This window comes from Ahaetulla prasina, chromosome 1, assembly GCF_028640845.1.
Source record: "Ahaetulla prasina isolate Xishuangbanna chromosome 1, ASM2864084v1, whole genome shotgun sequence".
Lineage (NCBI taxonomy): Eukaryota > Metazoa > Chordata > Lepidosauria > Squamata > Colubridae > Ahaetulla > Ahaetulla prasina.
The window spans coordinates 225,958,764-225,973,682 of NC_080539.1; the positions used below are offsets into that span (position 1 = coordinate 225,958,764).

General features: G+C 38.2%; 1 protein-coding gene across 1 annotated transcript in view; it reads left to right on the top strand.

The window, feature by feature from the left end:
• Positions 1-14,919, top strand: part of ACVR1C (activin A receptor type 1C) — a 63,077-nt gene that overhangs the window by 19,230 nt on the left and 28,928 nt on the right. Inside the window, exon 2 of the mRNA XM_058192418.1 lies at positions 1,506-1,736. Coding sequence (XP_058048401.1) covers positions 1,506-1,736 — 231 coding nt within the window. The remainder of the gene's footprint in view (positions 1-1,505; positions 1,737-14,919) is intronic.

Here is a 14,919-nt window from a genome sequence, read left to right on the forward strand (position 1 = left end):
AATTCCAAGTGGGAAGGAAGACACTGGAAACATGAAGATTGCTTGGAAAGATGGTTTAATGAAAAGTACCACATGGTTTGAGGTCCTGGGCAAAAAGAGCACATGGGTGAGAGAGGGAGAGAGATTTATACCCTCTGTTGGGCTTTGAACTTGCTTCCTGTACCTGTGGCAAGAAATGTATCCTGATTGGTTGTCAGACTTCCATGCTTGTTTGAATCTTGCTGAGTGATATAATATTCTCAGGTGCCATGTGGTGAAATGGGTAGAGGGTTAATCCTATTATGTCCTGAGGGTGAAGGTTTTTTGTGTTGTAGATAAGCTGGCCCAGCCTTTTGTCTTGTAAATAACCAAAGTATCTGCTGGGGGCATGGGGATGGGGCTGAGTTTCTGTCTTAAAATTTCTATTTCTCTTTTAGGGGAAATATTCTGCCTTTTTAATATTTCCTAGAATATTTCATTTTTTTAGGAGGGGGTGGGTGCTAACTTCCTACAGCCTGCTAATTTTTTATAATAATATATAGTTTGGCTTCCATCAGCTCTCTAAAGTACTTTGTATGAGAACAAACCTGAGCATTGGGAGCAGATCTGATGCAAATGGAACTTTCAAACTCTGAGAGCCTAGTGGTTGCTTAATTGTATATTGTCTCTTAAAATCAATCTAGCTTTCTTCATCATCTCCATCTTTTGGTTTAAATCAGGCATGTCCAGTCCGTGGACTGCATGTGTCTTTGGACAGCTAGTACTGTAATGAGGCCTCCCAAGACTGTAAACTTTTAACATTATTATGTGATTTATATATGTTAACTGTACTATATATTTTATGTGAGGCCCAAGACAAATCCCCTCCACTCAATGTGGCCCAGGCAAGCCAAAAGCTTGGATACTCATGGCCTAGATGAAATCTTGCTTTGGATTCATGGCTTAGGACTTAGGATTTTTGATGGTAGGATAAATTGCATCTCCCTCAAAGGCACTGTATAAAAACATGTTATTTAAAATATAGATGGTCCTTGACTTATGAACAATTTCTGTTGTTAAGTGAGACATTTGTTAAGTGAGTTTTGTCCCATTTTATGACCTTTGTTGCCTCGGTTGTTAAGTGAACTGGCTTCCCCATTGACTTTGGTTGTCAGAAGGTTACAAAAGGTGATCACATAACCTTGGGACCCAGCAACAATCATAAATATGAACCAGTTGCCAAGCATCTGAATTTTGATCACATGATCATAGGGATGCTGCAAAGGTCATAAAATGGTGTGAAAACTGATTATAGGTCACTTTTCAGTGCCATTACAACTTTGAATGATTACTAAATGAACTGTTGTAAGTCGAGGACTACCTGTATATTAGATCTGTTTAAAAATCTAAACAATTTTGCCCTGCTCTTCCTTTTTCAGACAAATCTCTCCGAACGCCCTGTAGCCTCAAGTAATGTGGTCTAGGTTGGGAATATTCTGTGTATTGTTTGGCATTGTTGTCTACCAAAGACTTAATTATCATTTCAGGCTTAACATGTGTGTGCCAATTGTGTGAAAAAACAAACTTCACTTGTGAAACGGAGGGAGCATGTTGGACTTCTGTCATGCTAACGAATGGTCGGCAAGAAGTAATAAAGGCATGTGTTTCCCTACCGCAGCTGAAGGCACAGATCTTCTGCCATGGTTCTAAGAACGTAACCAGGACAGAATGCTGCTTCACAGATTTCTGCAACAATGGCACCATTTACCTGCCCACAGGTAAGTCCTTCTTGTTGGTACAAGAAAATCTACAGTGAAGGCAGTCTCGCCACATCTATTTGGACCTAAACCCAAAATAATGCAGTATGATTTATTTCTTTTTTTAAAAAGGTTTTTTATTTTTAAAACAAACAAACATAAAAGCATCTTCCATTCAAATACAATGTGTCGGTGGGTTAGTTACAAATCTTTTGTGCAATTTCAACATATACATATCATTAATTTATCTGATCTTACATTTTGTCATCAAATACATATCCAAATATTTTAATCAATTGATCCTTAGATCTATAATATTTTATTCTTTCATATAATGGAATGTGCAGAAATGAGTAAACTGACATTTATTTATTTTATTTATTTATTTTTCGAATTTTTATACCGCCCTTCTCCGAAGACTCAGGGCGGTGTACAGCACAGATAAAACATGAATACCAAGACACTTAAAATCCAATATTAGTTAAAAATCTAATTCAATATGCTGAGTTTGAGATTAGAGAACAGGAAGATAAGCAATATTATAAGATATGGGATTTATTTTATCAATGGTTAGAAAGGAAAATATGATAAAGAAGATTGGAGTTTCTTACAAGGGAAGAATTACTGAATGATACAAATGATTTAAGATGAAATGGTGTAAAAAAATAAAATATTGATCTACAATAATTTATATCAAATATCAAGTTATTTATTTCTGAATGAAAAGTTGGGCTGCATGTTAAAGCTAAAACAAGTTTTTAGCTTTAGCAATTATATTTTTAAACTACGAGAAATGCTATGCTTTTACAGATATTTCTTAAAAATATTTGAAACAAGTTTCTCATTTTTTGTTTACTCTTGTATAGACATAGCTGGCTTGAGTTTTGAATTGAGATGGCATACCTATAGTACTATAAGTATTGATTTAATACCTATAGTATTAAATCAATCAGTCAATCAATGTGCATAAGTTACACAGATGTAATATTTTATATCCCACTTGTCAAGAAAATCACATAAATCAGTCTTGCAAAATGAACATCATACCATTCCCATTCCCCATGTTTGGTATAAAGGTTTATTATTATACAGGTGTAATAATAAACTTACAACTTTAACTTACAACCATTTGTTTAGTGACTGTTCAAAGTTGCAACAGCACTGAAAAAGTGACTTATAATTTTTCACACTTACGACCATTGCAGAACTCCCGTGGTCAAGTGATCAAAATTTGGATACTTTGCAACCGGCATGTATTTATGTTGGTTGCAGTGTCCCAGGGTCATGTGATCATCTTTTGCAACCTTCTGATAAGCAAAGTCAATGGAGAAGCCAGAAAACGTGTTATTAATTTAATAACTGCAATGATTCATTTAACAAGTATGGCAAGAAAAGTCATAAAATGGGGCAAAATTCACTTAACAATTGTTTTACTTAGCAATGGAAATTTTAGACTCAATTGTGGTTGTAAGTCGAGGACTACTGTAATTTAGTTCACGTCAAGTTTTCATTTAATGAATTTTTGTATAGTTCAAATTCCAGTTCAATGAGAAGATTTAAATAAGAGGAAGACCAGAAGCCTACGACTTGAAAGTGCAATCAAATTTGCAGTCTGCCAGTCATAGTCTGTCCCACTTACTCCTATAAACTTTGTTCTGAGTTTGAGGAGTCAGTTGTAAGACTTGCTTTGATCACATGTGAGCTCAGTATAGACATGGTCTTAAGAGATACCAGGAAACCATAGGCATGTATTCCATCCAATTCCTTGTTTTGAAGTATAAATAGTAAATGCTATGGTCAGTGTGTCAGGTTTCCAAGTAACAGGCCCAATTGAATCAAAACTCTGAGGCCTGGGGTTTCCTCAAAGCGCAAATTTATTAGGCATGTCATATTGACAAAGCTGGTGAAAATCCGACTCTGAAAGACCCAAGATTTTCCCCACCCAAATCAAACCCCCCCAAATTTCCCACCCAGTCCCCACACCTGTTACATGGTTCAATCAAGTCACTGTCCCAACTCCAGTTGGCTTCAATCCACACCTCCCCAGCAGCTGATGGGAACGACCTTGGTTCACAGGAAAAAGAATTTTATTTTGACTACAAGTCCCCAGCTATCTCTATGCCCCCCTCCCTTTCCCACAGCTCCAACCGGCCTCACTGTGGCAGCCCTGAAGATGCTCCAATATGGCTTCAGGGCAGAGGTGGGTTTCAGCAGGTTCTGACCAGTTCTGGAGAACCGATAGCGGAAATTTTGAGTAGTTCAGAAAACCGGTAAATACCACCTCTGAATGGCCCCGCCCCCATCTATTCTCTGCCTTCTGAGTCCCAGCTGATCAGGAGGAAATAGGGATTTTGCAGTAACCTTCCCCTGGAGTGGGGAGGGAATGGAGATTTTACAGTATCCTTCCCCTGCCACACCCACCAAGCAATGCCATGCCCACCAAGCCACAACCACAGAACCGGTAGTAAAAATTTTTGAAACCCACCATTACTTCAGAGCTGATACAGTGTCTGTAGCAATAGCAGTAGCACTTAGACCTACTGCTTCCCAGAACTTTACAGCTTTCTCTAAGCTGTTTACAGAGTCAGCCTATTGCCCCTAACAATCTGGGTTCTCATTTTACCAACCTCGGAAGGATGGAAGGCTAAGTCATCAACCTTGAGCCTGGTGAGATGCAAACTGTCAAATTGTAGGCAACCGACAGGCAGCAGAAGTAGCCTGCCGTACTGCATTCTAACAACTACGCCACCGTGGCTCTTGCTTGTAATTACTTTGATTTCAATTCAGAACAAATGTTTGCCCTCTGAAAAATTATGTAACCAAAATTGTCAATGTGAATTGTTAGAATTGTAAGCCATGTGTTTATATGATGTGAGAACATTTTACTTTTTCATTATCTTTCTCCACATAACTACTATATAGTTATAGTCTTATATCTTAAGGACAAAAATATGTGCACAAGATTCATCTGTGTATTTTTATTTAGGGCTAAATTCTCTTACACTAAGTGGAATTTATTTTAATGAGCATATACATTGGAGTGCAGCCAAAACTTTATCAAACAAGTAAGCACCTACACTGTCCTGTTAGAGGGATTTTTGTTCAAGTTTCCAAAACCTTTGTAAGGGCAGCTTTGAGGCACTATTGTACAATGGGAAGTCTGATAAAACATTTCCTTATCCATTTTGTATTGCTTAAACATCTCCTGAAGTTTTATTTTCATACTGTATTTATTTTGTGGTTAATGTTTAATAATTTTTGACTTCTTGCTTCAGTATTAAATGTTGCTTGACGACAATAGTTTTTAAAATGTTTATTTTGGTAGCTCAAGAATGTATTTCTAAAATTCAGTCTAACATCAGTCTTTTAAACAACGGAATGAAGCATGATGTACAAGCCTATAATAATTAGAGGTTTATTTAGGTTAGAAGCTGTTTCTTAAAGGAAGTTAATGAATTGAATTTTTTTCCTGCTGTACAGCTATTACCTAATTCTGTTTAATCAGGGAACATTAATGTTGTACCACACTTCCATAAATTGCCTAAATATATATGTGACTACCTTCATATTTGCATAGGAAAAATAGGAATATTGAAATAAACATTTCCTGCCAATCTTTATATTTTGCCAGTGAAAAGATGTACACATAACTACTAAGTGAAATTTTTACCTAACTTAAATACTAAAACATTTTTTTCTCCTTGCTTAGTGGCAATTGGGATCAAATCTTGTAAAGGAAGACTCGTTCACCCACCTGGACATTATTTGCTTGACTATTTTATAGTTTTAACGTAGCCTACTGTTTTGAGTCCAAAACTGTAAGCATTATTTTAGGGACATGACAACTATTGGAATTAAATTGAGTTAACCTCCCCAGTTAGTTAACCTTGCATGCTGAACATTGGGTTTCAAAGATGATAAATAGCCTTGACATAGGATAACAAAAATAGTGTAAAAAGAAGATATGTGGTAAATACCATGGCCGGTGACTTTAATTTTGATTCAGAATTAGCGACTGTTCGAAGTTACGACAGACTCCCAAAAAGCTACTTATGGCCCAGTTTCAAAGTTATGACAGCTGCAGTACCCCTGCAATCATTCGCCCATATGCCCAACCACAGGAATGCTGCAGTGCTGACCCACCCTCTCATTCCACACTGCTGGGTTCCTGAAGGCACTCGTCCACCAAAGGGAGATCAGGAGGGATATAGCATGTGCCAATCAGGCAGAGTTTAACAACAGCTGCCTCAGGGAGAGCAGGGAGCGGAGTCATAAAGTAAGGCCATTTTGCTTATTAGCCATGATGACATGCAATCGTAATAAGCAGGCTCCATTACAGTGATAGCTGGAGGACTACCCATATACATTTAAAAGCTTGTATCAGAGAAATGTTTATGTGAAATAATAAAATAAAAATAAAATAATAAAATAATAAAAGGGCTGGGAAGTGGCTCAGGCTGCTAATGCAGCCTGTTATTAACACACAGCTGCCTGCAATTACAATTACTGCAGGCTCGAGTCCCACCAGGCCCAAGGTTGACTCAGCCTTCCATCCTTTATAAGGTAGGTAAAATGAGGACCCAGATTGTTGGGGGGGGGCAATAAGTGGACTTTGTATATAAATATACAAATAGGATGTGACTATTGCCTTACACAATGTAAGCCGCCCTGAGTCTTCGGAGAAGGGCGGGGTATAAATTCAAATAAAAAAAACACCAAACCAAACCAAAACAAAACAGGGCATATCTATGTTTGAAAGAAAGGGTTTATTTTTGGCAATTTACATTAAAAATTACCTAAATTAGAGAAGCTGTATATAGATTTCCCATGTGATATAAAATGTAAAATGGTTATGAAATTTCCTACATTGCTTTTTAAATAAAAATTACCAGATTAGTAGACTTCTCTACTAATAACACACCGACTGAAATGGTACCGATAGTCTCAACTTACGACTGGTCATTTTATGACCATTCAGAGTTATAACGGCTTTTATGGTCTCTAAAACACTTCTGGCTATTGTAAAATGTACACTACCCCCCTGCAGGTCACATGACTGCATTTTGGGTGTTTGGCAGTTGACTCACCTTTGCAACTAGTTGCTCTCATCCCATGTCACATGAACATAATTTGCCATGGATTTTGTTGGTTTCCATGTAATTTAACTTAATGACTGCATGAGTCACTTAACAACTGTGTGATTCACTTAACAGCAGTGATTCGCTTAATGATCACCACAACATATTTAAGTCCCCTTAGCTTTTTCAGATGAGAGAGTGTATATTTTCCCTGTCATTGCCCCTTTGCAATATGTGAACTGTATAATATAACATTAAAACACATTTTTGTTTTACCCCGAATACATCCATTTTCTGAAGAAGACTAAAATTGTTTTTAAAATCCTGCCACGTCTGAACAATAGTAAACCATGACTATCTGCTAATATCTCCATCATTCCATAATAGTATTATAGCATACTGAATGAACTGTTTTGCAGAAGTGGGGGGGATAATGTATAAATGAAACCAGAGACTATCTTTATCTAATGTTAGCTCAAGAATCCCCTTCTGATAAACTTTGGGACATAGGCCATGGCCTTTGTTCAAGCCTTTTGGGGAATAATCTCATGGCAAACACGAGGAAGCAGGGCTGCATGCTTATCATTGGTAGACAGTTTGTATTAAAATTAAATCAGAACAATGATCCATCTTGTCCAATACCCTTTAGCCAGACGAGCAACATCTCCTAACTTATTTTTCAGACTGACTTTCAGAGATCCTAATGTAAGTTGATTGAAACATATTGCTTGCACTCATCGACCAAAGTTCCTAGAAGTAAATACTATAGGGATAAATTAGGGATGGGAGAGTATATTCTTATGAAATTATAATTTGCTGGGAACTTTTTAAATCATCTCTCTCCACCCATAGTCACCTAAATTATGACCCCTACACTGCATATTTTCTTAGTGTCAGCTGAGAGTGTTTTTTAATCACTGTTTGCAAGGTACTAAGGCTTTATTGTCAACAGTGTAAAAAGGGAAGGGAAAATAAAGCCTTTCCTTCACCTTTATTGGCACCCTGGCAAAAATATTTACCATCAAGATTTAATATGTTTTTAAAAGGAAATAAATCTGAAGGTTGTTAGCGAGACTAGTATTATATAAATACTTTCTCACACAGCAATTGGCCAGGTGAATGCCCCAAACTACACTTTAGACCATCAGTTTCTCCAGGGGAGGAAGGATTGTTTTGGTGAGACAATATTTTCTTGAATCTGTTTTCTGCTGCCTTTGTTCCTTGGCTTAAATTATAGTTTGATTAACTTCAAGTTAACATTATTACTGATCTTTGTCCCATAGGTCTTTTCTGATAGCTGCTTTCAATTCAGAGCTAATTATATTTACACACAAGATTTACTGTATAATTTCCTGAATCGTAAAAACAAAAAAATATTTTTGTGGGTTTTTCCCCCCCTGATGTATAGTTGTGATGTAGCTGTCCAACACAAGATAGACCAGGAGTGTCCAAACTTGGTCCCTTTAAGACTTTTGGACTTCAACTCCCAGAGGAACTGGCTGAGGAACTCTGGGAGTTGAAGTCCAAAAGTCTTAAAGGGACCAAGTTTGGACACCCCTGAGATAGACCAAGAATGGCAAACAGCTCCTTATGCTATACCAACCAAAGAAGAACTATTTGTCTTCTCATTATAGAAAAATGTGCATGCACACCTGTGTGTTTTGCTTTGTTTTATGTAACAGGGCAAATAGAAACTGCTCATGTGGGATGCAATAAGTGGAAGTAAGTGGGAATGGAAGCATTCACAACTTCTGGAGGCAAGTTGTTCCACTGATTAATTGTTCTAACTGTCAGGAAATTTTTCCTTAGTTCTAAATTGCTTCTTTCTTGATTAATTTCCACCCATTGCTATTTGTTCTACCCTCAGGTGCTTTGGAGAATAGTTTGACTCCTTCTTCTTTGTGGCAACCCCTGAGATATTGGAACATTGTCATCCCTAATCCTTTTTTTCATAAGACTAGACATATCCAGTTCCAGCAACCGTTCCTTATATGTTTTATCCTCGAGTCCCCTAATCATCTTTGTTGTTTTTCTCTGCACTCTTTCTAGAGTCTCAACATCTTTTTTACATTGTGGCAACCAAAATCAGATGAAATATTCCAAGTGTGGCCTTACCAAGGCATTATAAAATGGTATTAACACTTCATGTGATCCTGATTCTATCCCTCTGTTTATGCAGCCTAGAACTGTGTTGGCTTTTTTGGCAGCTGTAGCACACTGCTGGCTCATATTTAAGTGATAGTCCACTAGGACTCCAAGATCCCTCTCACAGTCACCCTATTGTACCTGTGCATTTTGTTTTTCTTGCCTAAATGTAGAACCTTATTTTTTTTCACCATTGAATTTCATTTTGTTAGATAGCTCCCAATGTTCAAGTCTGTCAAGATCCTCCTGTATCTTAAGCCTATCTTCTGGAATGTTGGCTATTCCTGCTAGCTTGGTGTCGTCTGCAAATTTAATGAGTTCCCCATTTATCCCCTTGTCCAAATCATTGATGAATATGTTGAAGAGTACTGGGCCTAAACAGAGCCCTGAGGTACCCCACTGCATACCCCTTTCCATGTAGATGCAGTTCCATTGAAGACTACACATTGAGTGTGGTTGGTCAGCCAGTTACGAATCCATCTGGTGGTAATGTTGTCTAACCCACATTTTTCTATTTTATCAAGTAGTAGGTTATTGTCTACTTTGTAAATGTCTTACTAAAGTCCAAGAAAATTATATCAAAAGCATTCCTCTGGTCCACTAATTTTGTCACTTTGTCAAAGAATGCAATAAGATTAATCTGGCATGGTCTGTTTTTGACGAACCCATGTTGGCTTTTGGTTATTACTTTGTTTGCTTCTAGGTGTTTGCTGATTTGCTGCTTGATTGTCTTCTCCAGAATCTTCTCTGGTATTGTGATCAGGTGAATTGGTCTATAGCAGGGGTGTCCAAACTTGGTCCCTTTAAGACTTGTGGACTTCAATGCTGGCTGAGGGACTCTGGGAGTTGAAGTCCACAAGTCTTAAAGGGACCAAGTTTGGACACCCCTGGTCTATAGCTTCCTGGATCTATTTTTTTTCCTTTTTTGAAGATGGTAACTATATCAGCACTTTTCCAGTCCTCTGGCAGTTCTCTGGTGCTCCAGGATCATTGAAAATATAGTTCAGTGGTTCTGAGATCTTGTCTGCCAGTTCCTTCAGAACCTTGGGGTGTAATCCATTTGGTCCAGGTGCTCATTTACCATTTTATTCCCTATTTTAACTTGTGTTCCTAATCTGTTTTTATGATGCTGTTTTTGATAGGTTGGACTGTTTTTTCCCTTTGCGTAAAGACAGATGTAAAAAATGAGTTAAGTAGTTCTCCTTTCTCCCTATTGCTTGTCACCTTCTTACCACTTTCTCCCAGCAATAATGGACCAATTGTTTCCTTGACCTTTTTCTTGTTTTTAACATATTGGAAGAAACTGTTTTTGTTATTTTTTACTTTATACATTTTCTCCCGTGTAAAATTGGAAATGTCTTGGCAACGTTTCGACAAAGTCGAAACGTTGAAGTATTCAATATGAGACTTAACCAAAGACCTACATACAAACACCGTGAAAACCTCAGAAAATATATATATATATATATATGTATGTATGTATGTATGTATGTATATATATATATATATATATATATATATGTATATATATATATATATATGTATATATATATATATATATATATATATATATATATAGGTCTTTGGTTGTTCGGGTTTTCTCCCGCGTAAAATTGGAAGTGCCTTGGCGACATTTCGACGAAGTCTCATTCGTCATCTTCAGGCTTCAGCTTCGTCTTCTGGGAGCAATATGTGATCGCAGCTGTTTCTTCCTTTTAACTGCTAGTTAACTCAAATCCCCCTGCAACTCAGACTAACCTGAGCACAACCAAGCCCCCCCCACCCAAACAGAACATACCCCTAGTCAATTAGAGCACAGCCAAACCCACCATCCAATCAGAGCACAGCCAAACCCCCAATCAATCAGAACACACCTCCACCCAATCAGAACACAGCCAAGCTCCCAACCAATGAGTTCAAACCCCCACTAGCAGTTAAAAGGAAGAAACAGGTACGATCACACATTGCTCCTAGAAGCACGAAGCTGTAAACACCAGCCTGAAGATGACGAATGAGACTTCGTCGAAACGTGGCCAAGACACTTCCAATTTTACGTGGGAGAAAACCCGAATAACCAAAGACAGATATACATATATATATATATATATATATATATATATATATATATATATATATATATATATATATATATAATGTTTAATAACCAATCACTATTATTTTACTATTAATTATATAGCTCAGATCATTATTCAAAATCTGACCTATTAGCAGTTTCATTAACACATTGTACTCTTTAACTTGTACAGTTTCTCAGGAGAAAAATGTAAAACTTGTTTAGATGCTAACAGTTGGATATCAAGTAGCTAGTGCGGATTTCTTAAGATGTATGCCAAAGTAAGCCCCATGTTGATCACTGATGTAATTAATACCTTCTTGCTTGACTTGAAGCAGAATGTGGAATTGACTGGAAAAGTGTATGATGTAAAAAAAAATTTTTTTAGCTTGGTGAAGAGATGGATTATCAAAATCTATTATAAAGGCTGCAAAATGAAATAATACTATGGAGCAAGCCAAACAGAACACATAGGCTTACATTGTTGGTTCAGTGTTATAAATCTCAGGTCTGTTTTAACATATGCTTGTTAAAAAAAATTATGTTCTAAGATGTTTTTTTCTGCTGCTAATTAAAATTGGCTTACTGTTGCTGTGCACTGATTTTATTGAGTCTATTTTCAACTGCTTAGTAATGAAATACTTCTCCTGTTGCCTAAAAAAGACTTTCATTAACCAGTCAGGGTCACTATTTAAAGAAGTCTTCTAAAACCATCAAGCTGTTGTCAGATTATGTATTAAAATTACTTGATAAACAGCTTCTGGGTTTGAATCATGAACTAATAGGAAGGATTCAAAAAGGCAAAACTTGATTCCACCACCCCACCTCCCCGGTCTCCAGCAGGGGTTCAGTTTCAGTCAATAAGTGGGAAATTAAGACCTAGATTATATTGTTGTCTTGGTGTGAGCTTGTGCTTTTCTTCTGCTTGAGCCTTTGATGGCCTGTCTCTGGCTGTCATGGTGTAGAGTTAAAAATAGATTTGGCATTTAATGGATAGAATGTACTGTTTTCCAGGAGTTCCTTGTGGTGGTTGTTTTTGTCTCCAGACACAGACATTCATCTCTGATCAAACTCTCAGGAGATTTAAAGACTGAAATCTCAAGCATGCTTTCTTGGAAGTAAGTTCAGTTAAAATTAATGGCTGAAGCAAGCGTGTTGAGTGAGAGGAGAAAAAAAAAAAGCAAAAAGTGAAACATGGAGCAGCCACCAGTCCAACTTGTGAGGATAAAACAGTTTTTCTGCTTGTTATATTAAATTTATCATGGCACTGATGACTGAACTCACTGGTTTGTGTTAAATGAGAAGAATAATCAGAGACATTAATTAAAATAGTGATTACTGACAATTAAAATCATGTTCAAAACGAGCATTTGAAGCTATTTTTTTTATTGAATAACATAGGAAGGATAGTGATGGCTAACCTTTTCCGGGGACTGAGTGCCCAAAGCATGTGTGCGTGGGCCTAAACTCCCAAAATGCAATGCTCATGTGAGCCCCCACATGCACCCCCCGTGCATGCGCAGCAGAGACCTGAAGACCAGCTGGCCGGTGGCAGGCACGCGCACATGCGTCGTGGAGCTCAACTGGGGCCACAGCTCGCGTGCCCACAGAGAGGGCGCTGCATGCGTGCCATAGGTTCGCCATCATGGCATAGGATATTTTTCTTCAAAAAAGGAAAAAAAAAACAGATCCAGGGAACTATAGACCTATCAGCCTGACCTCAATACCGGGGAAGATTCTGGAAAAGATAATCAAGCAACGAATCACCGAACACCTAGAAGCAAACAAAGTAATAACCAAAAGCCAACATGGGTTTGTCAAAAACAGATCATGCCAGACTAATCTTATTGCATTCTTTGACAAATTGACAAAGTTAGTAGACCAGAGAAATGCTGTCGATATAATTTACTTGGACTTCAGTAAAGCATTTGATAAAGTAGACCATAACCTACTACTAGATAAAGTAAAAAAATGTGGGTTAGACAGCACCACCACCAGATGGATTTGTAACTGGCTGACCAACCGCACTCAACGTGTAGTCCTCAATGGAACTACATCCACATGGAGGGAAGTATGCAGTGGAGTACCCCAAGGCTCTTCAACATCTTCATCAATGACTTGGACAAGGGGATAGATGGGGAACTCATCAAATTTGCAGATGACACCAAGCTGGCAGGAATAGCCAACACTCCAGAAGATAAGCTCAAGTTACAGAAGGATCTTGACAGACTTGAACATTGGGCGCTATCTAACAAAATGAAATTCAACAGTGAAAAAAGTAAGGTTCTACATTTAGGCAAAAAACCCAAAATGCACAGGTACCGTATATGTGGTACCTTGCTCAATAGTAGTACCTGTGAGAGGGATCTCGGAGTCCTAGTGGATAACCATTTAGATATGAGCCAGCAGTGTGCAGCAGCTGCTAAAAAAGCCAACACAATTCTGGGCTGCATAAACAGAGGGATAGAATCAAGATTACGTGAAGTATTAATACCACTTTATAATGCCTTGGTAAGGCCACACTTGGAATACTGCATTCAGTTTTGGTCGCTGCGATGTAAAAAAGATGCTGAGACTCTAGAAAGAGTGCAGAGAAGAGCAACAAAGATGATTAGGGGACTGGAGGCTAAAACATATGAAGAACAGTTGCAGGAACTCGGTATATCTAGTTGAATAAAAAGAAGGACTAGGGAAGACATGATAGCAGTGTTCCAATATCTCAGGGGTTGCCACAAAGAAGAGTCGGGCTGTTCTCCAAAGCATCTGAGGGTAGAACAAGAAGCAATGGGTGAAAACTGATCAAGGAAAGAAGCAACTTAGAACTAAGGAGAAATTTCCTGACAGTTAGAACAATTAATAAGTGGAACGACTTGCCTGCAGAAGTTGTGAATGCTCCAACACTGGAAATTTTTGAGAAAATGTTGGATAGCCATCTGACTGAGATGGTGTAGGGTTTCCTGCCTGGGCAGGGGGTTGGACTAGAAGGCCTCCAAGGTCCCTTCACACTCTGTTGTTATATTGTATATTATATTAGCTCTCAATTCAGCAAACAGTGCTTAGTTCTGTACCAACTGAAGTTTCTAGAACAGACACAATTGCAGCCCTACATAGCTAGTCTTTGACTTACAACTATTTGTTCAGTGACTGTTAAGTAACTACAGCAGTGAAAAAGTGAATTGTGACTTATTTTTTTCACACAACCATTGCAGCATCCTTGTGGTCACATGATCAAAAAATCGGCCGCTTGGCAACTGACATGTATTTATGACAGTTGCAGTTTCCTGGGGTCAACTGATGCCCTTTTGTGACTTTCTAACAAGCAAAGTCAATGGGGAAACCAGATTCATTTAACAACTAGGCTACTAACCTAACAACTGCAGTGATTCACTTAACAAGTGTGGCAAACAAGGTCAAAAAATGTTGCAAAACTCATATAACAACTGTCTCACTTATCAACATATAACATATAACTTTTGGGCTCAATTGAGGTGGTAAATTGAGGACTTGTATTACTATGAATGCAATCCAGAGTTAGTTCTCCTTTTTCCAGGAATAGAAATACCTGGATTTAGAGGTGGGCTGCTGCTGCCAGTTTGTACTAGTTTGTAGTTAAGATTCTGTTTGGCAAACCAGAAAATCCCACCACTGGCTGGCCCCACCCCTGTTTGTTTTTCAGCCTGTTTTCCGGGCTGTTTTCCTGGTCGTTTTGAGCCATTTTTTGGGCCAAAAACAGCCTGAAAACGGCCTGGAAAATGGCCCAAAAAAAACAGCCCAAAAAACAGTCTGAAAACAGCCAAAAAACAGGCCGAAAAACTGGTGGGGGCAGGGCCAGCCAGCGGTGGGATTAGCCCCAACCCACTGAATCCTACCTCTGCTTTTGAGGCAAGTGGCCGGGGTCGGGGCTGGG